Raw genomic sequence first — 26,050 nt, forward strand, 5'->3', positions numbered from 1 at the left:
GATGTAGGAACTCAGAGCTATAAACTTGTCTGTGTGTACTGCCTTTGCTGTGTCACAGAGGAGCTGGTAATTTGTGTGTTCATTTTTGTTGAATATCATGAACATTTGAATTTCCTTTCTAATCTCTTCCATGACCCACTCGTGATTCAGCAGTATGTTGTTCAGCCTTCATGTGTTACAGGACTTTCTTTGGTAGCTTTTGGTGTTGAGTTCTAATTTTATTCTCTTGTGGTCTGAGAGAATGGAAGGTATAACTTCAATGTTTCTGAATTTGGACAAGTTTGCTTTGTGGCCTAAAATGTGGTCTATTTTGGAAAATGTTCCATGTGCTGCTGAGAAAAACTTGTATTCTGATATTGCTGGGTGAAATATTTGTTAGATGTCTGTTAAATCTAGTTGATCTGTGCAGTTGTTTAGATTGGTGGTTTCTCTGTTGAGTTTTTGTCTAGTTGACCTATCTAGTGGGGAAAGTGGTGTGTTAAAGTACCCAACAATTAATGTCTTTGGATCTATGTGGGATTTGAGGGAAAGTAGTGTTTGTTGGATAAATTTGGGTGCTCTGTTGTTTGGCGAATGGACATTTAGAATTGTAATATCCTCCTTAAGTAGAGATCCCTTAATTAGTATGTAGCGACCTTCTTTATCTCTTCTCACTAATTTTATTTTATTTTTTATTTTTTGGGGGGTGGTCTTGTCGTGGGGCCTGTACTCTGGTCCTAGGCGCTCTCCCTCAGCTCTTCAGCTCAAGGCTAGCGCTCTACCACTTGAGCCACAGCGCCACTTCCGGGTCTTTTCTTTTTGCTTATGTGGTGCTGAAGAATCAAACCCAGTGCCTCAGGCATGGAAGGCAAGTGCTCTACCACTGAGGCATGTTCCCCAGCCCCTCACTAATTTTAATTTGAAGTCTATTTTAGCTGATATTAGGATTGCAACTCCTGCCTGTTTATGGGGGCCGTTTGCTTGGTAGATTTTGTTCCAGCCTTTAACATTGAAAATGTGTTTCTTTTTATGGGCAAGATGTGACTCCTGAAGGCAGCAGATAGAAGGATCTTGCTTTTTAATCCAACTAGATAGTCTATGTTGCTTAATTGGAGAGTTAAGTCTGTTAATGTTGAGAGATGGGAATGAGAGGTATTTGGGAGTTCCTGCCATTTTATCCCCCTTCTTGGGAGCTGCAGCAATTGTGTTTTTCCTATGGTTCTTGGATTCTCAGTTGGGTGCGCAGTTTCTTGGCCTTTATTGTGGTCTTGTTGGTTTTTTTTGTTTTTTGGGTCTGGTTGTGGGGCCTGGGTGCTGTCCCTTAGCTCTTCAGCTCAAGGCTAGCACTCTACCACTTGGGCCACAGTGCCACTTCTGGCTTTTTTCTTATGTGGTGCTGAGGAATCGAACCCAGGGCCTCATTCATGCAAGGCAAGTGCTCTACCACTGAACCACCTTCCCAGTCCGTCTTGTTGGTTTTCTATTGTAGGACATCTTTAAGAATGTTTTGTAGGGCTGGTTTGGTGGAGATATATTGTTTCAATTTTTCTTTGCTATGGAAGGTTTTTATTTTACCTTCGATTATGAAGGAGAGTTTAGCTGGGTACAATATTCTTGGTTGATAGTTGTTTGTCTTTAGGGCATGGCATACATCATTCCAGGCTCTTCTTGCTTTGGTTGTCTCTCCTGAGAAATCTGAGGTGATTCTAATTGGTTTCCCTTTATAGGTGATTGATCTTTTCTCTGTGACAGCTTTATCTTTTCCTTGGTCTGTATTGATCCTGTGCAGATTATAATGTGATGGTGTGATGTCCTGTTCTTGTCTGGTCTATTTGGAATTCTAAAAGCTTCTTGTATCTGAATAGGCCTATCTTTTTGCATGTTTGGGAAGTTCTCTGCTAGGATCCTGTTAAACAAATTTCCTAAGCCATTAACTTCTGTCTTGAGGTGCTCCTCTACACCCATTATCCTCAGAATAGGCCTTCTGATGGTGTCTTCCAAATGTTGAATAGATCTATCGTATTTCTTGGATTTGTCTTGGATGGTTGTATGTTCTTTCTCTATAATATCTAGGCTGTCTTCAATCCCTAAGATTCGATCTTCTGCATGGTCTAACCTACTATCAAGATTTTCTACTTTGTTTTTTATTTCTTTTCCTTCTAGTTGCTCGGCTTTGATCACTTAAATTCTTAGTTGGAGCTTTGTTTTAGATCCTGTATGAACTTCCTTACTTCCTTAATTGGGTGTTCAGTGTTTATTCTCAAATCCCTTAGTTGATTGGTTATGGTTTCCTTGGATTCCCATTCCTTCTGTTGGGCTCCATTCAGCATTCCCTTTGTGGTCTTCCTGACTTCTTTCAGCTCTCTGTTTATGGATTCCATGAGTGCCTTTAGTGATCTTTGTGTATTCTCTTTCTGCTCTCTCAATTCCTGTATTACTCTTTGATTAGCTTCCTCACCTTCACACAATTCCTGTAGTTCTCTGAGTGTTCTCAGCCTGCTCACGCCATTCCTGACTTTCTCTTTGTTTGTTCTCAGCCAGCTCCCACAGTTCCTGTCTATCTCTTTGACTGATCTCAACCTGCTCATGCCATTCCTTTATTTCTCTTTGAGTGTTCTCAAGCTGCTCACGCAATTCCTGTATCAATCTTTGAGTAGCTTCCATGTGAGGCAATTTTTATCTGAATAGTTTTTCTTGTTTAACTGTATTTTACTTTAGATTTTCAGTCTCAGTTTTCCCATCTGTAAAATAGGGAAAATACCACATATTACCAGGTGGTTTTAGAACTAAATGGCACAGAGCTTATTATATAGGAGAAATTTGGTGAAATTGTTGATACTAAAAAGTATATTTGGCCCTAAATGAAACTACTACATTTTTTCCAATTCATATTAAGAAAAAAATGTAAAGAAATGATAGATAATGAGTATTCTGATGCCCATTTTTTGTTCTGTTTGATAGCCTTTCCACTTATTGCTAACCCATTTCTCTGATACTTGAGAAATCAGTGCTCCTTTTTACATTTTGCTGGTGAAGTTAATTCTAAGGAAACCGGAGGACATGGTCAAGGCAACCAAAGGAGCCTTTTTTTTTTTTTTAAGTAGAACTAGTATCTAAATATAACACTTTTGCATACAGAATCACTTATCATGAACCTGAATTATGCATTCACCTAACCTTGACAATTGACTCAGAGATTGGGTTTCCCAGGTGCCCATGGTATAGATACATGTGCTCATTCTCCCTTATTTGTTGCCTCTCAGTTTTGAATGGTTTTGTTCCCCTGCTGTGCATTAAGACCTGATTGTTTCTCACATTCAAGCACTTCCACTAAGTCTGAAAAAGAGATAAGAGTTACCAATTCATGGAAAAGCAATGAAAATAGAATCTAGACTAGCTGTCAGAGTATTTGTTATCTATAGTTCCTTTATTCATTTTGCTTTCTTAATGTAAGAAGAAAATGAAGTGATTTTATTTAGCACCAACTACTGTACATAAAAAGTATCTTTCCATTGAGGTCTTTTTCAAGGGTCATATTAACAAGAAGCCAAATTCCTCCTTCATGCCAAGAGTTGTATATATTTTCCTGTGTATTTCTTAAAGAGACAGCTTGTGGAAAACAGGAACTTTGCAGTATTTTAACTGTGTTTTAGAGTACATCTTTTTTTTTTTTTTTTTGGGTCCAGTCGTGGGGCCTGAACTCTGGGCCTAGGCCCTGTCCCTTAGCTCTTCAGCTCAAGGCTAGCGCTCTACCACTTGAGCCACAGCACCACTTCCGGGTTTTTTCTTTTTGCTTATGTGGTGCTGAGGAATCGAACCCAGGGCCTCAGGCATGCAAGGCAAGCGCTCTACCACTGAGCCACCTCATTTTTTTTTTTTCAATCATTTATCCTTTAGACTTTTCAACCATTTTGACAAATGCCAAAGACATTATAGTACTGCCATTTTAAGTCTGATTTGGGATAGCACATCATCAGGGTCCAAGTAAATTACAGATATTCAAAGTTTAGTTGATGTTTACTAGGGGTAAAGCTCAGTGATAAACCACTTACTTGTCTCAATTGATGGCACCACCAAAAAAAAAATGTTTTTAAATCACTTGAGTAGGAGAACATAGCATGCATCAAGCCTTTACTTGTTTTTTTTTTTTTTAACAATAAATACTGAACTCAGGGATTCAAGCATGCTAGGCAAAGCTTCTACTAAATGAGCAGTTTCTTTTCTTTTTTTAAATTATAAGGTCTTATTACCTTTGTTGCCCAGGCTGGCTTCTAACCTGAGATTCTCCTATCTCTGCCTTCCAAATAGCTGGGATCACAGCTATTGGCACCATGATGCCCAGCTTCTAAAGAGTCTATGAGAAAACTAAGTACTTTTATTTGGATTTCCTTATCAAATTTAATAGGAAACAAATAGTAATGCCTTATGCTTGAACACTTGGGTAAAAAAAAAAAATACTGTGACCAGATACAAGTTTCCAAAATGATAGTCACTGCAAAGTGTGAGCAGATGGGAACCGGTCTATGTCAAACACAAAGAAGCCTGTGGGAGTTTGAGAATCGTATTGTGCATCTATCTACTTGTTGGCATTCACTTGATGTCTAGTGATACCTCATTAACATTTCTTCTGTGGTTCTGTTTTCTTCTTTTTTCCTTAGTACATTTTGAATTTTTAAACCTTTAAGTAGCTAAGAATTCTGAATGTGTGAAATTCTTTGATTAAGGAAATGAATGCCCAGAGGTGTATATAGTTCTTTAAAACATTTTATACTCTTTCCTTTAATGTTGTGGTAAGAAATACTTGTTTAACATGACACTTTGAAGACATTCCAAGCTTAATTTTAAAAAGATTAAATAAATATCAAAGGTCAGAAATTTCTTATAAACAACCTTTTTCACCTTATTGTTAACATAGATGAATACTCATGAATAATTTCATTTGACTTTCTAAACTTGAAGTCAGATAGTAAATGTGAATAACCTTTCAATGTTTTTACTTTTTTTTTTTAAGGATACTCCTGCCAGCACAGAGTTGTATATCTGTAATTCCAGCTACTTAGGAAGCGAATCTTGAGGCCAGCTTGGGCTACATAGTATATTCCAAGCTAGCCTAGGCTACACAATGAGACCCTGTTAATCAATCACTGAATCAACTAGTCATCAGTCTGTCTTTTCTTTGATCACTTTTTCGAGTACCTCATTTTCATCTGAAATTATTTTATTGGCTCAAGTTTGCAATATGGAATTTGTTACTGTGGTAATGTATAGAAATGTAGATATCTGGCTGGGAAGGTGACTCAGTTGTAGAGTGCTTGCCTTGCATGCATAAGGCCCTGGGTTCGATTCCTCAGCACCACATAAATAAAAAAAGCTAGAAGTGGCACTGTGGCTCAAATGGTAGAGCAGAGCGCTAGCCTTGAGCTGAAGAGCACAGAGAGAGAGCACCCAGGTCCAGAGTTCAAGCCCCGTGACCAAAAAAATGAGTAGATATCTTCTGTGTGCTGTGACATAATCCAGCACACTGAGTTTAAGGTAGTAAGGTTTTCCAAAAGCAGTCATTTTATTTATTTATTTTTCCCTCTAAAGATTCAATAGACCTAGTCTTGATAAGTTTTTATCTTGGGTATTTTCTTTTATAGATTAGATGAAATTGCAGATAATTTCTGTTTGTTTGAGCAAGATGACTAGAGAAAGCATCTTCTTAAGAAAGATGACCCTTCCATGTCACACTTTACAACTCACTTTGGTATCTCTTTGTTATAGTCTTGACAATAACATTTATAGACAACATTTATTGACTAGCATTTTCCTTCAGCATTCTCTCTCATTATATTATCCAATTATATTGTACTTTTCATTACATTTGAAATTAGAGGTACCTGTCTTCCCAAGGCAGTTTTATATTGAATGAACTCCTATCCTCTAAAGTGGTGGACACAACTTCACTGAGAGAAAATAAGGAAGGACAGCTTGTATGGCAAACATTTCTGAGCTAGTTTTTTAAATGTAGATAAGGAGAGAAAAGACCCAGAATCTACTGCTAAAACTTAATGACCTTAAAGCTTAATGACAACTACAAAAATGTTATTGTAGTTTTGTGGGGCTTTACAAATTATTTTCTACCTTATAGGTAAAATATGACTCTATTCTTCTTGTTAAAACATACAAGGACAAGTAAGAAATACTCTTGTACTGCAGTTTAATACATGTACCTCCTATATCTAACTAGGGCTACACCAGACAATTATAGAATGACTAGTGTTCAATATTCTAAGAGCAAAGACTGTGTAGTATTTCTAAATTTTCCTTATTTAACCCAGATTTCCCCAGATCAAGGAAAAGTTGAACCTCCTTCCCAAGGTTAAGGAAGAAGAACATGAGCAGGGTGGAGGTTGAAAATTGAGGTTAGAAATAAAAGTTCTTGTCCAAGGAGACAATTACAATAAGGCATTCACATGTATGCCCCAAATAACTCATTAGAACCACGAATAAATACATCTAATTCTTGTTTATAGTTATATTCATCTACATAGCTTTCTACTAGGTAACTATCATTTATGCCTACTACAGGTAGGAATTCTCTATACATTATTTCTAAATGTGATACCCTGTTTTACTAGTGAGGAAATGGAGACTCAGAGAGGTAAATAGTGCTTTCTGAGGGCATATGCTAATCAGGGATGGTCTGGGTTTGGATTCTGTTCCCACATAGGTTCTGTTCTTGTAATCAGAGTAGTTCCTTACATGAGTATAATTCTTTATATCTTTGGGTCCTGAAATAGAATAAATATTTTAAATTCTTATTCTAATGTCATTCTGATTTTCTAGGCATCATCCCTTTTGACAGAGAAGATACTAAATATCCACAGGTCCTGAGTGCTGGCCACCCAGAATGGCCTCTGCTTGTTGACTTTCAACCCAGATTGAAGGGCTCAAGAATCTAATGAACAGATAGTTCAGTAGGAACTCTTTTGGCCAGTTAATGTTTTTTTTGTTTTTGTTTTTTGCAGAAGCACAACACAGCATTAATCTCCACATCTTCTTCTTAATTGATATTAATGTTATAACATTCTGGTTTCAAGCTCTTGAGTAGTTTTTGAGGTTTGTTTGGGTCATTGAAAACTTTAAATAAATGAACTTTTGGAATATTTTTGACTGAGATTCTGCACTGTTTTTCCCTTTTTCTAGGTCTATTATTAGCAGAAGATTTTTCTGCATAGTTGGCACTCTGTACCTGTATCGGTGTATTACAATGTATGTAACTACACTCCCAGTACCCGGTATGCATTTCAACTGTTCTCCGAAGGTAAACTATTCCTCACTATCATTTCCCTTTGTTTTGTTTCTTCTTGTATCCTGGCTTCTTTCACTCAGGCGGATGGTGACAATTTATTCAGATACATTCAGATTCCTCCACCCTCCTGTGGGAACTTTGCTAAGCTTTAAGACCAAGCAACCACACCCTTCCTTAGAATTTCTAAGCCCTGCTGGTGTCACCCAGCTGAGGACCTATGTGTTGTAGCTGGTGTGTTGGAAGCTGCTGAATTCTGTGTGGGGGTGTAACGCTTTGGTTTCCTGCCAGACATTTTAAAATATCATCCACTCCCTTGACACACATCCAGGAGCTTTCATATGCTCTCTCCTTCTCTGAGAAGGAAAGCTTAGCTTCAGATGGTGTTTTTTCCCCCTTTCTTCTTCTGTTAATCTGTATATCAGGGTAAAGTAACAGACAAGTGTTCCTGTCCCTGACACTCCTCCACCAATTCCAATAAGAGTACTATTCTCTAGAGGGAGGTGTGACCTTATGTCTACTGCCTTCTCTAGTTGTGGAATTAATTGGGATATGATGAAATCTCAGAAGATTTAATCTTTAAAATGTTTATATACATTAAAGCTCATTAATGTAATAAGAAAATATAAAGTACAGTCCCATGTTTAAATTCATATTTGCATTATACCTGTGTGTTGTGATAGCGGGGCGGGGGCAGGGGCAGGAATTGGTCCTTTGTGCCTCCTTGGAGATGGCTTCTTAGAGAAAAGTATTGGAAAAGAGGGGCTGGAAAATTGCCTCTGGACTTGTAAAACTACATCTTTATCACATGAAGCCTGAATGCCTCTGGTTTATTTGTGCTCTGTGGTACCTGTTCCAAGACTCGCCATGTGTGTACAGAGGTAGTTACTTTCTTCCTTAACTTTCTGCATGTTTGCTGTATACTGCTTCCTGAACTCTGGAGGAACTGCTTGAAAGAATAAATGTCTCCCAACATTCTACTCTTCTCTATTGGCAGTTCTTCCCTGCACTCGTCTTATTTGCTTATGTATTTTTTCGTTTGTACTGGGGCTTGAACTCAAAACCTCATGCTGCTCTTGCTTGGCTTTTTCACTCAAAGCTGGTGCTCTACCACTTGAGCCACAGCTCTATTTCTGGCTTTTTGTTAATTGGAGAGAAGAGACTCATGGATTGGTCTGCCCCAGCTGGCTTTGAACCACAATCCTCAGATCTCAGCTTCCTGAGTAGCTAGGATTACAGGCGTGAGCCACCAGCGCTGCCTGTACTTGCCCCCTTACTGTTTCATCTGTCCTTCTCAAGAAGCCAGCCTCATGTTTTTTTGGTCCTCCAAGAAAGCTTCCAGAACTTGTGTATGTCACAGTTCCCAGAGTATAAGAAATGTCTTGTTATCATTGAAAGTTGATGTGGACTCTTGCTGGGAGACTGGCTTGATGAGCAGCATGTTGTCATAGTAAGAAGATGGTTAAGAGCTTCATGTTAATGTAGTTGAACTCCTTCAAAGTGTGTGTGTATGTGCTACAGATGTGTAGGTAGATGCAGGTTCTGAACAAGCACATGGAGATGATGAATCTATCATTGAGGGGTCATGATGTGCAGCGCTTCCTCCTCATTGCTGCTTGGCCTTGTATTTTTCTGAAGACTACTACAGCTCCAGCCACTGGCAATCTGGTTAAACCTACCGTGGGTGTGAGCCATCAGTGTATCTTACTGCGATCCTGTGGCTAAGAAATCCTTGTGAGTTTTCCTGATAGAGCCAGAGACAGCAGGAACTATGTATAAAGATCAAATACAAACATGTCTTTTACTTATTGTATGGCTGTAAGTCCCAACTATCACCATGGAATCCCTAGAAGTCTTGTGTAAATAAAAATCTGAAAATAACCATGAAGGGTAAAATACTAGTATACCTTTGCAGAAAGTATCAAGATTTGCTATCAGATGCCAGTGGCTCATGCTTTTACTCTTAACTACTCACGAGAATAAGATCTAGAGAATCACAGTCCAAAGCCAGTCCAAGTAGAAAAGTGCAGAAGACTTAGTTAACTAGCAAAAATACGAGATTAGAAGTATGACTGTAATGGTAGAATTCCAGTTTTGAGCAAGAAAGCTGTGTGAAAGCACAGTGCTCTGAGTTCAAGTCCCATGGCTCTCTCTTTCTCTCTCTCACACACACACAGATAGTTTTGTTTTCTTTGTATGTTTTCCCTATGGTATATCTCCTGTTGTCACTGTATTTGATAATGGTACCTTGCATCTTTTGTCCAATTTGGAGAGGGGAACGGGAATAACAAAATGCTGAAACAAGGACACAGGATGACCCATTGCAACAATGATACCCACAAGACAGTACAGTGGAAAGGAACTTTATAACTTCGGAGGGTGGGGAGGGGTGAAGGAGGTGGGAAAGGGAAGGGATAGTGGGAGAACAACAGAGGAGGGAGTAACAATTCTTGGCAAAAAATGTACTCATTAACTTAATTCATTAACTGTATTCCCTCTGTACAGCATCTTTACAATAAAATGAAATTAATAACACACAAATTTGATCCATCTCTCTCTTCTTTTTCTTTTTTTTCTCTTTTTAATGTGTTTTAAAAACCAATCTCAGACAATGTCATTTTATCTTCTGAAAATAATTGGCATTTTATTATATAGCCATGATACAATTGGTTTTCAAAAAAAATAAAACCCCAAAACAATGGCAGTTCTTTGATATTGGCAGTTATTAGTTCACAAATTATCCTGGTTGTCATAAAACACCTTTTTAAAAAGTTAGTTTGTATTCCTTAGGATCCAATATCCTTACTTTTGTTTGTTCCATTTTCAGTTATATTTTTATCATCTTTAAGTAGTTTTTCAAAGGAGTTGCCATTCAATGAAGTATTTTTTAAATTCAGTGCATCGGACTTAGTATTACCCTTTCTCATCCCTCATCCTTCCCAACTGTATCCCTCCCCTAATCTTCATTTTTTTCTGTTTCTTACGTCTAAATTTAGATCACTTCTTCTTCTCTATCCTGGCACTGATGACTTGTAGATCCCTGGAACTATAGAGCCTGCATGCCCATCTAGATTTATCTGACTGCTTCTTTGTGGTGTCAGTGAACTTGTTCCTCTCTTTTCCATATGTCCTCAGAATAGAAAGTCATCTCTAAGACTCCATTACTCAGTTTTAACTTTTTTTTTTTCAACAAGAACACTTATTGGGACAACAGGAAGATTTCTGAAACCAGACAAAAGAGTTTGGAAATATTTTGAAAGCTTGATAATATCCCTGGATGGTAGATTGAGTTTTGGTGTTCAGTCAAAGGCTAGAATATGGTCCTGTAGACTTGTGTCTAAAGGGAAGGAAGGGTAATACATGAGAGATCTTGAAGACTAGCTGTGCTTTTTTTTAGAAACATACCTGTGCTGAGGAAACTGATTAAAAATCACTGGGTTCAATGTTCTACTTGATACTGAAACATCATCATTGCCAAATCTCCATCAACTTCTCTCTCACCCATAGTACACAGGAAATTTACCACCCCTCTAGACACCCAAACTTACCTAGTACTGGAAGATCACTGAAGTCAGGATTAAAATAGCCTTGCTCACATTTATAAGCTATGTAGCAGGTATTTTGTGTGGCCATTTAACTGCCTAGATTTTTTGCTACTGAACTGGCAAAGCAGATCTAACTCATAAGGCATTGTAGGTGAGTAGAGACAGTATATAAGGGATCTGTCATCCTCAAGTGCTGTACAGAAATAAGAAGACTTACTAGTATTGTCACGCTTCAACTTCTAGATTTTAGCCAGTGAGAGCCGACTTAACAATTTTCATTAAATACCTACTGTGTTTAGGTGCCAGAGTATAAGGAATGAGGAAGGAAGAGTTCCAGTCTTTGTGGAAAACATGATAAAATTTGCCACGTTCAAATTTGTACTTTATGTAATAAAGTTTTAAAATGATATAAGGGTCTCAAGTTCTATTCATGGACAGAAAGGGACCGATTTGAATACAGTTTATAAAGTCACATGGATATAATTTGGTAGTGAGTTAATGTAGAGTATGCAGAGAGAAGGGAGACATTTCAGTGATTGGGTTTTACCATTGGGATAATCATAAGGCAGCGGGGAAAGGGAATTTAGTGATTTTTGAATTAAATACAGGGAGTGCAAGGATAGTTTGAAATGTAGGTGTAAAGTTAAGGTTAAAATGAGGCTAGAAAATAAATATTTGTGGTTTATCATCTTCTAGATTGTTAATGAAAACTCTTAAGTATGGAAGAAAGATCCAGAAACAGGATATAGAAAATGTAGTCTTTCTAGAACTGGATATTTCGAACTGGATAGTTCCTGATTTGGGGCAACATTTAAGCCATGTCTGTTGGTAGATACTCAAAGTTCTCGGTCACCACTAAACTTCTAAAGGAAGTTCAGCTTTAAAAAAGGCTTTTCTGAAGTCTAGTCATGCAGTTTTTCCACCATTACTGTAATCCTCCTATTGCCAGACTTAATCTTCCTTAATACCATTGCTTAGCTTTCACAGCTTGTAAGAATAATGTTCCAGCAAATATTCAGTACCAATTATGAAAATCAGGCTTATTGTTTATTCATTTGATTGACAGCAGTGTCCTCACAAAATGTAACAGCTTGAGATGAATATCACGAGATGGTGGGCATAGGATAAAGAGCAGGCTCCTCAACATTGATAAGCCTCAGAGAACTGTGGTAAGGGAAGTAGGTGTGTTTAGTTCCTGGATTAGGAGTTTCTGGGTGGCTACCAAAAGTCAAGATTACCTTGATTAGCCCGTGTTTCCCTAACCGTTTTCCCCCTCCCCTTCTCCCCACAAGGAGCATGTATTTTATCCCCCAAACAACCTATCATTTTGTTACAACTGTTTAGGATTCAGTTTTTTTTTCTTTAAGAGTAAAAGCAATTCAGAATTCTTTGATGTTGTTTTTAATGGATTTCCTTATGCTATTTTATTACACGTATATGGTTTACTTTGAACATGCTCTGTCCCATAGGTAAGTATCTATAGTATCAGTAAACTTTAGTCTTCAAATACACACCCAGCCTAATTCTCATGCAAGAAAAGAAGTGCCTTACACTGTTTTGATGAGGTAGTTGAAAATAATTACTAAACATTAATGTGAAATGCATATTGGTGTGCTTTACGGTTTCCACAGTGACCCTGAACTTGAAAAGCATTGGAAAGAGAAAGATAACACTACACCAGGGCACTGAGCTGGCACATGCATTAACCTGACAAGGAGTTTCCACATGAGTGAATAGTTCCTTTCAACTTTAAAGATAAGACTTTTACTTCAGCCCCAACACAACCCATATTTGCACAGGGGTCTTGTTTCACAGCACCAGTGGCTGATTGTTATCATACATGTTATCACACCAGATAGCAGAAGTACTTCTCCTATTCTGGAACTTTCAGCTTGTCTCAGTGAGATAAGGTTTCTTCTTGAACTTGCTGAGGATCTAGGATGCAGTAATCACCAGCCTAGTGTCCATTTTCTGGCTCAAGCCCTATTTTATATGGGAGGAGGTGCTGTTCTTTGGGATTTATAACCTTTTCTAGCTAGTAGCTACAGGACTCACTGTGCCCCTCGCTAACACATTTTGATCATCTGTTAAGCTCACAAGATTTGACTTAAGAATGTGACTGGTTTCTCTACCCTCATACCAAGGTAGTCCTGCTGAACTTATACAGATGATAAGTTATCAGTGTCTATTTTACTCATCTGTGTTGGTACTGGGGCTTGAACTCAGGACTTCCCACTCTCCCTTGGCTTTTTCTCATGCAGTTCAGTGCTTGCTTTTAGACAATTTTCTGCTTGCCTCACAGTTTCTTGTCAGTGTATTTTGGTTTTGTTTTTTGTTTCTTCCATTTTTTGCACATAATTTCCAGTAATGTTTCCATCCCACATCTCTCATTTTCTTTAAATCTTTCACTACTGTTTATTTTTGTAACACGTTTTTTTTCTCTCCCTTTCTTTCTTCCACTCTTCTTTCCCATTTTCTCCCTTTTTTAAAGTCTGTTAAAAAGTGGAAGCTCTATACAAACAAGGTATTATTGCTTTATCCTTCCTTCCTTCCTTCCTTTCTTTCTTTCTCTCTCTCTCTCTTTCTGTCTCTCCCCTTCTTTCTTTCTCCCCCCCTCTCCCTCCGTCCTCCTCCCCTTCCCTTCCCTCCCCTCTCTGACAAGTTGCTAGGGAACCTTCATCTTCCATGAGACGTCACCTCCTCTGAGTAATTGAATCATGTAACAGTGTGACTACTTTTTCTCACATCAGAAAAACTAGAAACAAGCTTAAGCAAATCTGAACTTAATATAGACAGAATGTCAGATTTTATAATATGCTAAATCTAATAGCCATCTTTATGTGATTTATGAACATGTTCCTGAAGCTGGATCTGTTTTTCTGTTTTTAAATCTTGAACACCTTTAAGTTCATAAAATGGAATGTAATACAAAATGAGAAATAAAATGCAACTCACCAGAGAGTCTTTCATTCTTTCTTGCTGTTGACAATGAACAGAAGATTCAGGAAGCATGGCTGGGAGAGAAGGCAAATGAGGTAGTCAGGAAAGTCCGTGAGACTCTTATCTCCAATAAACCACTAGAAAACCGGAAGTGGCTCTATGGCTCAAGCAGTAGAGCACTGGCCTTGAGCTGAAGAGCTAGGGACAGCGCCCAAGCTGAGAGTTCAAGCCTCATGACCGACCAAAAAAAAAAAAATGTAATAACAAACCAACCTCAGCTTACTGTGAGTTTACTTGATGAGCTTTCTAAGTTTTTGACTCTTTAGTCATTACCCTTAGCTGAAAACATAAATACCTTGTACATTCATACAAAAGTATATCCTTTATATCTTTATGCTATATAAGCTTTGTTCTATTGTTAAAATTATTTATTTTACTCTTGCAACTTGTTAAAAATGAAGGCAAAAACGCATGTATTCATCTAGGCCTACAGAGGGTCAGAATCCTCACTCACGCTGTCCACCTTCATAACTGATCTCACTGGACAGTCTTCAGAGAAGTAACACATGTGTGTGGAGGATTACTTGAAGTAGCATCTCTGATCCCTTACAATCACTTTCAGCCTTTCATTCATTATACCCAAGCCAGTGGCTTGTGCAGCTTCATTTGATGGGCTTTATTTGCCTAGTCCACCTTCCTTCCAATGAGGGAGCTAAGTGCAGTGAGCACTCCTGCTGCAGTCGGAAATGGCAAGTGCCCTAGGCCAGTTCTGGACTAAATGAGAGGAATGGACTACCACTAATAAACATGTGGCTTCAAAGACATCCTGGGAATGTGACTTAGTGGTAGAGTGCTTGCCTAGCATGCATGAAGCCCTCTGTTCAATTCCTCAGTACCACATAAACAGAAAAGGCTGGAAGAAGTGCTGTGGCTCAAGTGGTAGAGTGCTAGCCTTGAGCAAAAGGAGCTCAGGGACAGTGCCCAGGCCCTGAGTTCAGGCCTCAGGACTGGCACACACACAAAAAAATTCATTGGAGCTGGGTGCTGGTGGCTCATACCTATAATCCTAACTACTCAGGAGGCTGAGATATGAGGATGGCGTTTCAAAGCCAGCCCAGGCAGGAAAGTCCATGAGACTCTTATCTCCTGTTAACTACCAGAAAACTGGAAGTGGCAATATGGCTCAAGTGGTAGAGCACTTGCCTTGAGCTGAAGAGCTGAGGGACAGCTCCCAGACCTAGAATTCAAGCCCCACAACTGACAGAAAAAAAAATCCTTGGAGAAGCCTGCTTTTTAATAACTAAAGAGTCACTGGGTATCTCTGTGTACTTGATGTGGCTCATCAGAAGCCCTGCCCTCTTCCTCCAGCTCTCAGTTTCTAGGTTTTGGTTTGGGAAAGTGATTTGATCAATTCACTTTGCCCCTTAGCAATTCATTCAATATGAAGACAGTTGTTTCACTATTTTTCTTTTTTACTGAAGAAAATAAATATGATTTTAAGGACTATACTTCACATACTAGGAAAAATACAAGATTTTCCTTGTCTTCTTTGTGGTCTCCCCATATCCCTGCTTTCAGCCATCAATTTTCAGAAGTCTAGTCCTGGGGAGACCCCAGCTCCAGTTCAGTGGGCCAATAAGCACACTCCATCCTCTCTTCCCCTTGGATGCACTCAGAATACCCTGGGCAGAATAAAGGGAGCAGTATAAAGGCAGATGGTAGCAGGCAGACTGGGGAAGGAAACTGGAATGCTAAGGATGAAAGATGTAGTCTTAATTTTCCCATTTTGCCTTTGTTTTGTTTTTCACTCATTCCTGCCCAAACTCCAGAGGAACACAAATCCCATGGCTACACTGGCTGCAAAGACAGCATCTCCTTTTTCCAAGGAGATGAAGGGAAGACACCCTGAGACAAACCAGGAGAATTCTCCCCCCCCCCACTACTCTGGGAACATTTAGAATTGTAGACTTTTCCCGTGTATAGCCTTTTTTTATTGTAAAGGTGATGTACAGAGGGGTTACAGTTATGTAAGTCAGGTAATGAACAGTGTCACACCCTCTCTCATTTTCTCCCAGTTTTCTTTCCCTCTGACCCTTCCTCCTTCTCAAGTTGTATAGCTTATTTCCAACATAGCTTCTAGTGAGTATCATTGCTGAATTAGCTCACCCTTTTCCCCACTATTTCTGTGCTTCTCTTTCCCCTCCCCAAATCAGGTAAATTTACATACAAGACAAATGGTACAGAAATCAAATATGGCGACAAAAGGGAAAAACAGTAGAAAAATGAAGAAAGTAAGATAACTCCACTTGTTGGATTTCATTTTGATAAGCATTTGATATGATCTTATGTACATAGCTATTGGGCCCTTGTGATCCTTTCCTAAGGATATCCTCCCTTGGTCTCACTGAATGAATGATTACAGTCCTGTTTAATGGTGTCCAAGTGTAATTTTTTGTCTTTTACTATGCATTGGCTTGCAGATTTATAGGCACAATCTAATTATTACAAATGAGAGAAATCATCCAACCCATGTTTCTTTGGGTCTGGCTTACCTTGCTTAAAATAGAGGAAAATGTTTATAATCTAAACTTCCTATGTAGCATTGTAAGCTTATTTTTTAATGATTTATTGGACATTTACAAAATAGTTATTCAACAGTATAAGGTTATGGTACTTAAATTGCTAGAAAAACCATGATGGTGTTCCTCCCTCCCAGCCCGAAGATTTTGCCAGTGGTTTTAAGTACATCCTATCCAAATGGTAGATGAGGAAATGGAGGCCTTTAGGATGGTTCACAGAGCTAATCATTGGCAGAGCCATGATTTTAACCCTAGGTGTCTCCTGCCGGGTCCACTGTTCCCAGCCACTGCTTTTACCTTGTCCTCACTTTGAAGGCCACTGTATTTCTTGTCATTGATGTTCTCTTTTTATTTTTAAGCTTTGCTAACTTGACCTGGGGAAATATGAGTTCCTGTTATGTTACTTTTATGTATATTTGTGTAATGGAGTTTTTGCCTCTATTTTGTCATGCACATCCCATGAGACTTGATACATTTGTTTCCTGAGTTTGTCTAATTTTACTCAATTTTCTGTGTCCTATGTACGTGACAAAGATATCACATTGTCTCTGCTGCAGTTGTTTTATAATTTGTTTTGCACTTTGCTCTTTAAACATAATTTAGCTTTGTTGGGTAGCTGTAAACAACTGTTCTCTTTTTTGATTAGCCAGTGAGATGGAAGAGAGTTTCCCCTAGCAAACACATGGCAAGCATGGGAAGGTATTCCTAAAAGAAAGCTCAGGGGTTGAAGACACCTGTAAGGAATGCTGCGCTGTATTTGTGCTGTTTTCCTCAGTGCCATGTGTATTTCATAGTTTCTCTCTCTTGCACTCAATACAATTTTCCCCAATTCCCCAAAGAGATGAAAATTATAGGGTGTTGTTACCTTGGGGATATAATTTACAGTTTTCAAAACACAAGAGCGTTCAGAAGGATAATTTGATTTGTTTGTTTGAGGTCTTGAGATTGAACCCAGGTCCTCAGGTATGCCAGGCAAGTGCTGTATTACTGGGCTATACCTCCATACCCCTAGAAGAATAACCTGAAAAAATATATATAATCTGAAAGCTACCTAAATGATTTTTGGTCATAATTTTCTACTATTTATTATCCATTATGATGACAGAACTAGATCAAGATTTTAATTTGAAACTTCAGAAAAAAATTATCATGTATCTGTAGACACACAATTAAAAAAAATAAAACAGACCTTTCAAACTTGTGATTGAGAATTAATGGTCTCCTGACCTGATCCTATTGTCATTCCTATTGTAGTTTTCTACTTCCTTCTACACAATAGAACCTTGTGGTGTTTGCCACCCTATCTCTATTTTGTCAACTCCTTTTATGGATCTTATAGTTTACTACTTTGTAAGTGACATGGATATATTGCTTATTGTTACCCTGTAAATTTTATTGTGAGCTTTTTCTGTTGTTGACTTTCTGCTGCAGGAAGTAAGGATTTATTAATGTCCTGAGTCTTTTATCCCCTTCCTAGCTTTTATTGTTGCTTTATTTTGTTTTTTTTGAGACAAAATCTTACTATGTAACCCAGGCTGACTTCAAACTTGAGATCTTCCCACTTCAGTCTCTACAGCTTCAACTTCTTATCTGTCTTTCCTTTATAGTTCTCTGTCCTCTATTTAGGTCAATATTCAGGGCCTGTAAATATTCAGGTTCTGTAAATGCTATTCACAGCAAAACCATGTCATTTCCTATAATTATTTATTCTTTTCTCTGCAATATTTTGTTTCCTGTAGAGTTGGTAATTGCCTTGCTTCTTTTCTTTAGAGGTTTTCTATGTCTTTACTCAGCCTCAAGCTGTGGTTGTCGGTTCAGATAGAAGCATTGAGTATTTCTTTTGTCTCATTCCTTGAAGCAGTTTTTCCAGAGTGGTTGGGCTCCTACTTTGTAGCTCATATATATAACCTCTGCAAAGCTCTTCAGCTCTCCCTTTATTAGCAACACAAAGACAATTTTATTCCTTTCTCTGTTTACTCACTTGCTTTCTAGAACATACCTTCTAATTCAGTTTATCTTGTAGTTTATACTTAGGTATAATATGGCAGGAGTGGAATTCTAAGTTGGAGATGATATTTTTTTCAGATTTGCTTTCGGTAAACCTGATTCTAATGATATATGATAGAAAGCTCCTTTCTCCTATTGTACTGGGTATCTAGGGATCCCTTTAAACTGAGAAGTTCATATTCTCTGGATGTATTTTGCAGCCTGATGTCCTTAACTAGAAATCATGATTTTCTTTTTGTAATGTGTTTTTATGTAACATGTGTAATGTGTTTTCTTAAAGCTGTAACAGTAGCAGTTAGATTTTGAAAAAGGATGCTGGTGATTAAATTAGTCAACTAGAATTTAACAGGGTTCTAAGAAGCATAAAGAACAATCACACATTTTATTTGACAGAGCAAATAGAAGTTAAATTGAAGGAGTTTTTAAGCCATGTATCAGCTCAAACTTACATCGCAGGCAGATAGATTAATTTATACACTTTTCTTCTGCTCTTGTTAAGAGGAACATCGCGTGGCACTCGCCTAATTTCAGGAGTCTTGAGGCACCTCCTACTGAGTGCCTTCCTGCCTATGAATACCCCTTTCTCCAGCCTCCTTAGTGAAGGTAGTACAACAGCAAAAACAATGGCAAAAACGCATGTCTAATTTTTCATAAGAGATTTAAACTTTCTTTTTCCAAATCGGCAGTTATTAGTAAGTCAGTCTTCCTCTATTAGTATCACTTTTAATTTTTTTAATGGGATTAGGACTGGTGGCTCCTTAGTGGTAGAGTATTTACCTCGCTTTTGTGAGGACAGGGTTGAATCTCTTAAGTGTGCAAAAGAAAACTTGAGCAAACATCTGCTGATGTTTACTATTAAAGTGTTCTAACATCTAAGGATAGCACCACAGTCAAATGACTCAGCCCTAGGGCCACATTTTTTCCAGGGGCTGACAGTGGAATGTTACATTGAGTGGGGAAAATTTTCATGGGTGGGGATTTTGTGTGTTAACAAAGCCTTATTCTGGATATAAATAGTAATAAATAATAATCACAAATAGCAAACATTCATGTAGGCTAATAATAAGCCTTGTTTTCTTCTTTCCCACCAGCTTTTTGGGGACTGGGAAGCCCAAGTGCGGAGAATAATGAAACTCATTGCTGGAGGAGGCTTATCTATCACTGGCTCTCACAACATGTGCGGGGACTATCTGTACAGTGGCCACACGGTCATGCTGACACTCACCTACTTATTTATCAAAGAGTGTAAGTCGAACTCGGCCTTCATTCCTCACCTGCTGTTTCCCATGGTTTACAGAAACCTCCAGTCACTACTGGAGGCCTCATCTCATCACCATGCCTGGGAAATGGGCTGGCTGGCACCTGGGGACGGGACCTAACAGTGCTTATGTCGCACACTATTAGGTTACGTCATGGTGTGGAGGGATACAACAGTGCTTCTTACAGACTGTGAGGAGGGTATCTTGTGCTTGGATACTGTCTGTAGTGCTGGGTGAAAGCAGTTTCTAGGGCATGTTGGGAACCAGTGATAGACCTGCAAAGGAACAGAAATCCAGCCTCAGGCCTGGCTAGAAGGTAGAAGATGATCATATACTGGCTCAGCAGCACTTTTTTAAAGCACTTGACAGAGTGCTCGCCGAGGGCATGGTGATGGTTCAGGTGATGTCTCTGTTCCCACATAAGCCAGGGGCTCAGGGTGAAGCAGACACTAAATGGGAAATTTCCTTTAAGGAACACATTTAAAATACTTTATGTGAAACAAAATACTATAGATATTCCTCTATACTGCTTGGAGATGATAGATGGATGGATGAATAGATAGATAGATAGATAGATAGATAGATAGATAGATAGATAGATAGATAGATAGATAGATAGATAGATCTAGCATTTTTGCTAAATTGGCTTCACATAACCCTCTTAAAAAGAAAATAAGGACTGGGAATGTGGCTTTAAGTGGTACAGTGCTTGCCTAGCAGGCGTGAAGCTTTAGGTTCGATTGCTCAGTACCACATAGAAAAAACCAGAAATGGTGCTGTGGCTCAAGTGGTAGAATGCTAACCTTGAGCAAAAGAAGCTCAGGGCAGTGCCCAGGCCCTGAGTGCAAGCCATAGGACTGGCAAAAAAAATTATTAATATGTGACTAAAATCTTTCCAACCTTCCTCTTTGCCACTTTTCTGTATCATTTCCATTATGTTTTTGCACTGAAGAATTATCGTTTTTGAGATGTGAGATTTGGCTCACTAATTTCATTGCTAATGGTATTTCAGTACTATACCTGAACCAGTATTTCTCTACTTATATAAAATTCAGTTATCCTTAATATTTTCCTGTTAAGAGCAGGCAAGTGCGCATTATCAAAGCAGTTCCTATGAATAGTATAACACTTGGCCGCTGTGGTTTATCAGAAGCAGGATGGTGTGCAGTCTGGAGGTATATGGGGAGCACTGTGGCACTATCTAGAAGGTTATCTGGTTGGCATTCAGACTGAGGAAAATAATGAGAAATGAGAATGGATAGAGTAAATAGAAAGCAGAACACAGAGGGTAGAGGGTTCAATAGAGCTTCTATCTGATGGAGATGGGCTGTCTCTCCAGGGATTGGAACCAGGATGGCAAGTGTTCATGTGACTGGACCTTCATTAAGGGAGAAAGCACTTTACAACAGTTTGCATGAATGAACCGGTGAAGGACAAGATTGGAGACCAAGAAAGTTAGGTGATTGGCTGCTGCTATAATCAAAGCAAGAGACAGTGGTGTTTAAACTATCATGATGGCACCATGGTGGAGGAAAAGGCAGAGACTCCTGAGAAACATTAATGAAGAATCAACAGATAATACAAAACAAGAGGGATTATGGGGTAGAAGAGAGAAGTGGTGGACTGGGAAAAGCCTAACTTTGGTTTTGAACACTAAGGCATGGAAAAGATGCACTAGAGGACACTAAAAAGAAGGAAGACTGGGTATTGTGTTACTTTTTTTTTTAGTGCATTATCAAATATGGTGAATTCTAGCATGATCTAGTCCTTGAACCAAATGTAACTGGGTTTAAAAAAAAATAAGACTGAGCTCCAGTGGCTCACGCCCATAATCCTACCTACTCAGGAGGCTGAGATCTGAGGATTGCAGTTCAAAGCCAGCCCCAGTAGGAAAGTCTGTGAAATTCTTGTCTCCAATAAACCACCAGAAAAGCAGAAGTGGTGCTGTAGCTCAAGTGGTAGAGTGCTTGTCTTGAGCTGAAGAGATGAGGGACAGCACCCAGGCCCAGAGTTCAAACTCCACAACCCACCAAAAAAAAAAGGTCTGAGGTCATTTGCCAGCAGCCCTGAGGAAGAGATAACTATAACCTCTTCTGGTTGATACCTGGAATCTTTTAGTGATTTCAAGGCTTTTTCTTCTTGACAATAAGGCACTGTGACATGTTGGGAAATGAAGAAGCTGTGGGTCACAAAAATGCTACTTTTGAACCCTCATGCTATCATTTCTTAACTCTGTAACCCTGGGAAAATTTTTTAACCTCTCTATATCTTTGTTTCCTCAAATCTATGATGAGCTCTTACTTCAGGAATGGGAAAAATATTATGAAAATTAAAATACATGGTATATACAGACACTGAGTTACACAGAAAATGAATAGTAACTGCTATTGTAATGGTAAGATATAAGAATAAAATGATGGAATACATCATGACTATAAGTGCTCTATTTAAAACTGCAAAACTGCCCTTCACTCCCTCTCCTTACGATCCCTCTTATCCTTCTCACTTTTATTTCTCATAGCCTTCAACACCTTCAAGTACAGCATACAACTTACTGGTTATTTCTCTTCCTTTCTAAGAAGGAATCTCCCCATTAGAGGATAGCCCTTTTTAGGCTTTATGCATTGACCCAAGTACCAAGAACAATACCTGTCCTTGGTATATGGTGAATTTGTGTTGAATGTTTGACTGATTCTTGGACCTCTTGAGAATTCAGTCAAAGCTGAAACCTTCTCAGCTAGTGTGGGGAGGGTAAATCCAATCAAACTCTTTGCCTGAAAGTCCAGATCCTCTGTGAACTCCTACCCACTGAGAATGCAAGGTAGAAAGAAAGGCCCTTACTAATAGAGAATCCCCTTGGGTGACTCCCCAGATAAAGTACAGACTAGTATTTATGTGATACTGCCCTATCTTTGGGGCAACATTTGGAGCAGAATTTCCAGGTGTTCAATTTCCCTTTTATTTGTGTTTGAGAAATAGAAGTTCAAGGTTTTCAAATGATCATACAGTTGCAGAACATAATGCAATTCAGATACTTAAATATCAGTTGTCATTTCATGGTCCATATATAAAGGTCTCTGATTTTGAATAGAGTATTAACCCCAAATGAGCAATAGGTAATTTATTTTTTTATTTTTATTTTTATTTTTGTCATGGGGCTTGAACTCTGGGCCTGGGCACTGTCCCTGAGCTCGTCAGCACATGGCTAGCACTCTTCCACAGTGCCAGTTTTCTGGTGGTTAATTGGAGATAAGAGCATCTTGGTCTTTCCTGCCTAGACTGGCTTTGAACTGCAATCTTCAAATCTCAGCCTCCTAAGTAGCTAGGATTATAGGTGTGAGCCACCTGTCCCTGGCTTGAAATTTAAATGATAATGGAAGGTTTTTTATAAATGGAGCATAATGTATTAATTTGTCCTTATTGGATTAAATTTGTCTTTCAAAGTGCATTTATAATTATGAGAATCAAATCATAGCCAAATATAGGTTAGTGTTACTAGTAAAATCACTTAAAAATTCTCCATTACAGTGCTGGTGGCTCACACCTATAACCCAGCTACTTATGAAGCTGAGATCTGAGAATCGTGGTTCAAAGCCAACCCAGGCAAGAAAGTCTGTGAGACTCTTATCTCCAGTTAACCACCAGAAAACTGGAAGTGGAGTTGTGGCTCAAAGTGATAGAGAGCTCAGGAACAATGCTCAAGCTCTGAGTTCAAACCCCATGACCTGATTAAAAAAAAAGAAGAAAAATTATCTCCATTCTAACCTCAGTTACAAATTAAGCAACCTCCCTTAGGAGATTGGGTTCAGAAGTTCTGCAGCATATGCACAAGGTGGCCTTCATGTTGTTTTAACAATGGGACTATGGAAGATTTCTCTGCCTTTCAGATTCCCCTCGACGACTCTGGTGGTACCACTGGATTTGCTGGCTTCTTAGCGTCATTGGGATCTTCTGTATTCTCTTAGCGCATGACCACTACACTGTGGACGTGGTGGTGGCGTATTACATCACCACAAGACTCTTCTGGTGGTATCACACAATGGCCAATCAGCAAGTGAGTTTCTCCCATTTGATTTTAATTTCTGTGGGCCCTAGCTTGGTATTTCTGGCTTGGACAGGGATAAGAGGCAGAGAAGACAATAGATTTCTTCTTTAAGGGCAGTCAGCTAAGATTGTGTTACCTTGAAACACTGATTCTCTTCCTATCAAGCTGAGAAATTCTTGATATTGTATGACACAAGAGAGTGGTCCCTTTGAAAACAAGCACATATTCTCATTCATGAAAAATATTTTCTAAGCCTGGGCCCACCCATTGCTTAGCCCTTCCCCAGCTCAATATTTAACATTCCATAGTCTTTGCATTTTTGGCATAGGAGAGTGAATAAAAGACTACCTGAGCTACTTATTGATAGAGATGAATGAGTCTCAAGTTCTCGTTGTTATATAGGAATCATGGTGATTTGGTACAGGATGGTGATCTGAGGGTAAAGCTGGGATATATGAGTGGATATAGGTCTGAGATCCATTGTGAATTTAACATGGGAACTATTTGCACTTAAAATGAACAAAGGTATATGATATGTTTCTCTGTTACTTCAGGTGCTAAAGGAAGCCTCCCAGATGAACCTCCTGGCCAGGGTGTGGTGGTACAGGCCATTTCAGTACTTTGAAAAGAATGTTCAAGGAATTGTACCTCGCTCTTACCATTGGCCCTTCCCCTGGCCAGTAGTCCACCTCAGTAGGCAAGTTAAATATAGCCGGCTGGTGAACGACACATAACAGCTCTACAAGTGGGGGAAGGAGGAACTGTGTGAAGTGCTAAGAACTCCATGAGAGAAGATGCCATAAAATAAACACCTCCCTTTTCCTGTTATCTTTCAACAGTTAACTTGACTTAACCTATTGAGTTACCTGGTCAGCACTGTGATCTTTTTTTTCTCTCCAAAGGACCTGCGTTGGACAACAATAAAGAAAACCTAACCTATCATGCACTGTACACATTTCCTGTTCATAAGTTTGGGATTTACATAAACTCACAGCCACCATGTTCCTTTGTATATGATACAGCAGCATAAATGTAAGCTTTTTATATCATACGTTCTGGTCTTTCCAGTCATACCTGGAAATAAAGCGTATTATTTTCTTGGGAAAACATACTTTTCGTATCTCTTGCCCCAAAGCTTGGGCTGTAAGCCATTTTCTAGCAAATGTCTCTATGAAGGTTTCTAAGTACCTGAATGGGGTTTGATTCTGAAATCTTTCTACCTGTTGCACCGATACTGAAATAAAAATGACAGACAGAGAGAGGTTTAGTTACTTTGGGTTTTGTAAAATCAGCAGAGACAGTGTGTCAATAAGTGCAAAAAAAAAGATTCTGTTATAAAGTGATTTTCTAAGTATTTCCTAACTTTATTTTTCAAAATGATGTTATGAAAACCAAATTAAAGATTTTTACATAGAGAGAAGAGAGTAAAAATTTAAAAATGCTTCTTGGGAGAGAAATTTGTCTATGTTTCTAGTGCCTTTCTTGTCTTGATTGTATGGTCAGTAGGCAATCTTAAATGTTTTTATTTAAAATAAAGTATTCCATGAAAATATAAATGTATGTATACACTACTAAATTTTGCATTTATCGCTAAATTATATCAGAAGACTGCTTATAGTTTTAAAATTGCTTTGAATTAAAGAATGGGGATGTTAGTTAGAGTCACAACCTGTTCACATATTGTGAGTAGGTAGCAATGACTTGTACCATTTCAGTTATTTTATGTCTATTTGGTAGTTCAATTTTAACTACTCAATGAAAACAGCCATGAATATCTTTTTTAAAGAGAGTTTTGAAAATGATCACTTATCTAAAACTTGAAAGCTACAAATTACTTATCCCTAGTCTCATGACCATTTTGTTGGTAAACAACAAAAAAAGAGATGCATTTCTTTAAAATATATTTGTGCAGAAACTGCATGTAACTCTGTTTTACTCCTAACATATGTATGTTTGGGAAAGTATTCTACTCTATACTTGCCAATGTGGAGAACAAAATAGTTTTTTAAGAATGAAGAAGTATATATATATATATATATATATATATGTATATGTGTATAGATATACATATATATATAATATCCATTCTGTATTTTATGTGCAGCAGAATTATCTTCTGTAGGGTTTTTTTGTGTATTCACAAGGTGATATTTGTATTGTAAAACAATAATGGTGAAGGAAATAAAAAGGCTTTTAAAATTTTGTTTGTTTTAAATCTTTGTAAAGTTATTATTCCAGAGAGTATACTGATATCTTACAGCTTATCTAGATCATAAATTAATCAAAATGCACTTTTTAATAAAAAGGATACTGAAAATAAATGGTTGTCATTAGTAATGTGTTCACATTCTTCATGAAGTCGTGAATAAAGTCATGGAAGCCAGGTGGAAAACTGAGTGTCAGAA

At 38.3% G+C, this 26,050-nt stretch overlaps 1 protein-coding gene across 14 annotated transcripts in view; it reads left to right on the plus strand.

Moving 5' to 3' along the window:
- Positions 1-25,848, plus strand: part of Sgms1 (sphingomyelin synthase 1) — a 248,832-nt gene extending 222,984 nt beyond the window's left edge. For 13 of the 14 annotated variants that reach the window (XM_013017180.1, XM_013017178.1, XM_013017179.1 and 10 more), the window contains 4 exons: positions 7,168-7,285; positions 19,433-19,586; positions 23,488-23,654; positions 24,200-24,752. In XM_013017180.1, coding sequence (XP_012872634.1) covers positions 7,168-7,285; positions 19,433-19,586; positions 23,488-23,654; positions 24,200-24,379 — 619 coding nt within the window. In that variant the 3' untranslated portion in view covers positions 24,380-24,752. Of the gene's footprint in view, positions 1-7,167; positions 7,286-19,432; positions 19,587-23,487; positions 23,655-24,199 lie in introns of all 14 variants that reach the window. The other variant, XM_013017174.1, reaches the window with a different exon arrangement.
- The last annotated feature ends 202 nt before the right edge of the window (positions 25,849-26,050 follow it).

This window comes from Dipodomys ordii, unplaced genomic scaffold (genome assembly GCF_000151885.1).
Source record: "Dipodomys ordii isolate 6190 unplaced genomic scaffold, Dord_2.0 Scaffold34, whole genome shotgun sequence".
Lineage (NCBI taxonomy): Eukaryota > Metazoa > Chordata > Mammalia > Rodentia > Heteromyidae > Dipodomys > Dipodomys ordii.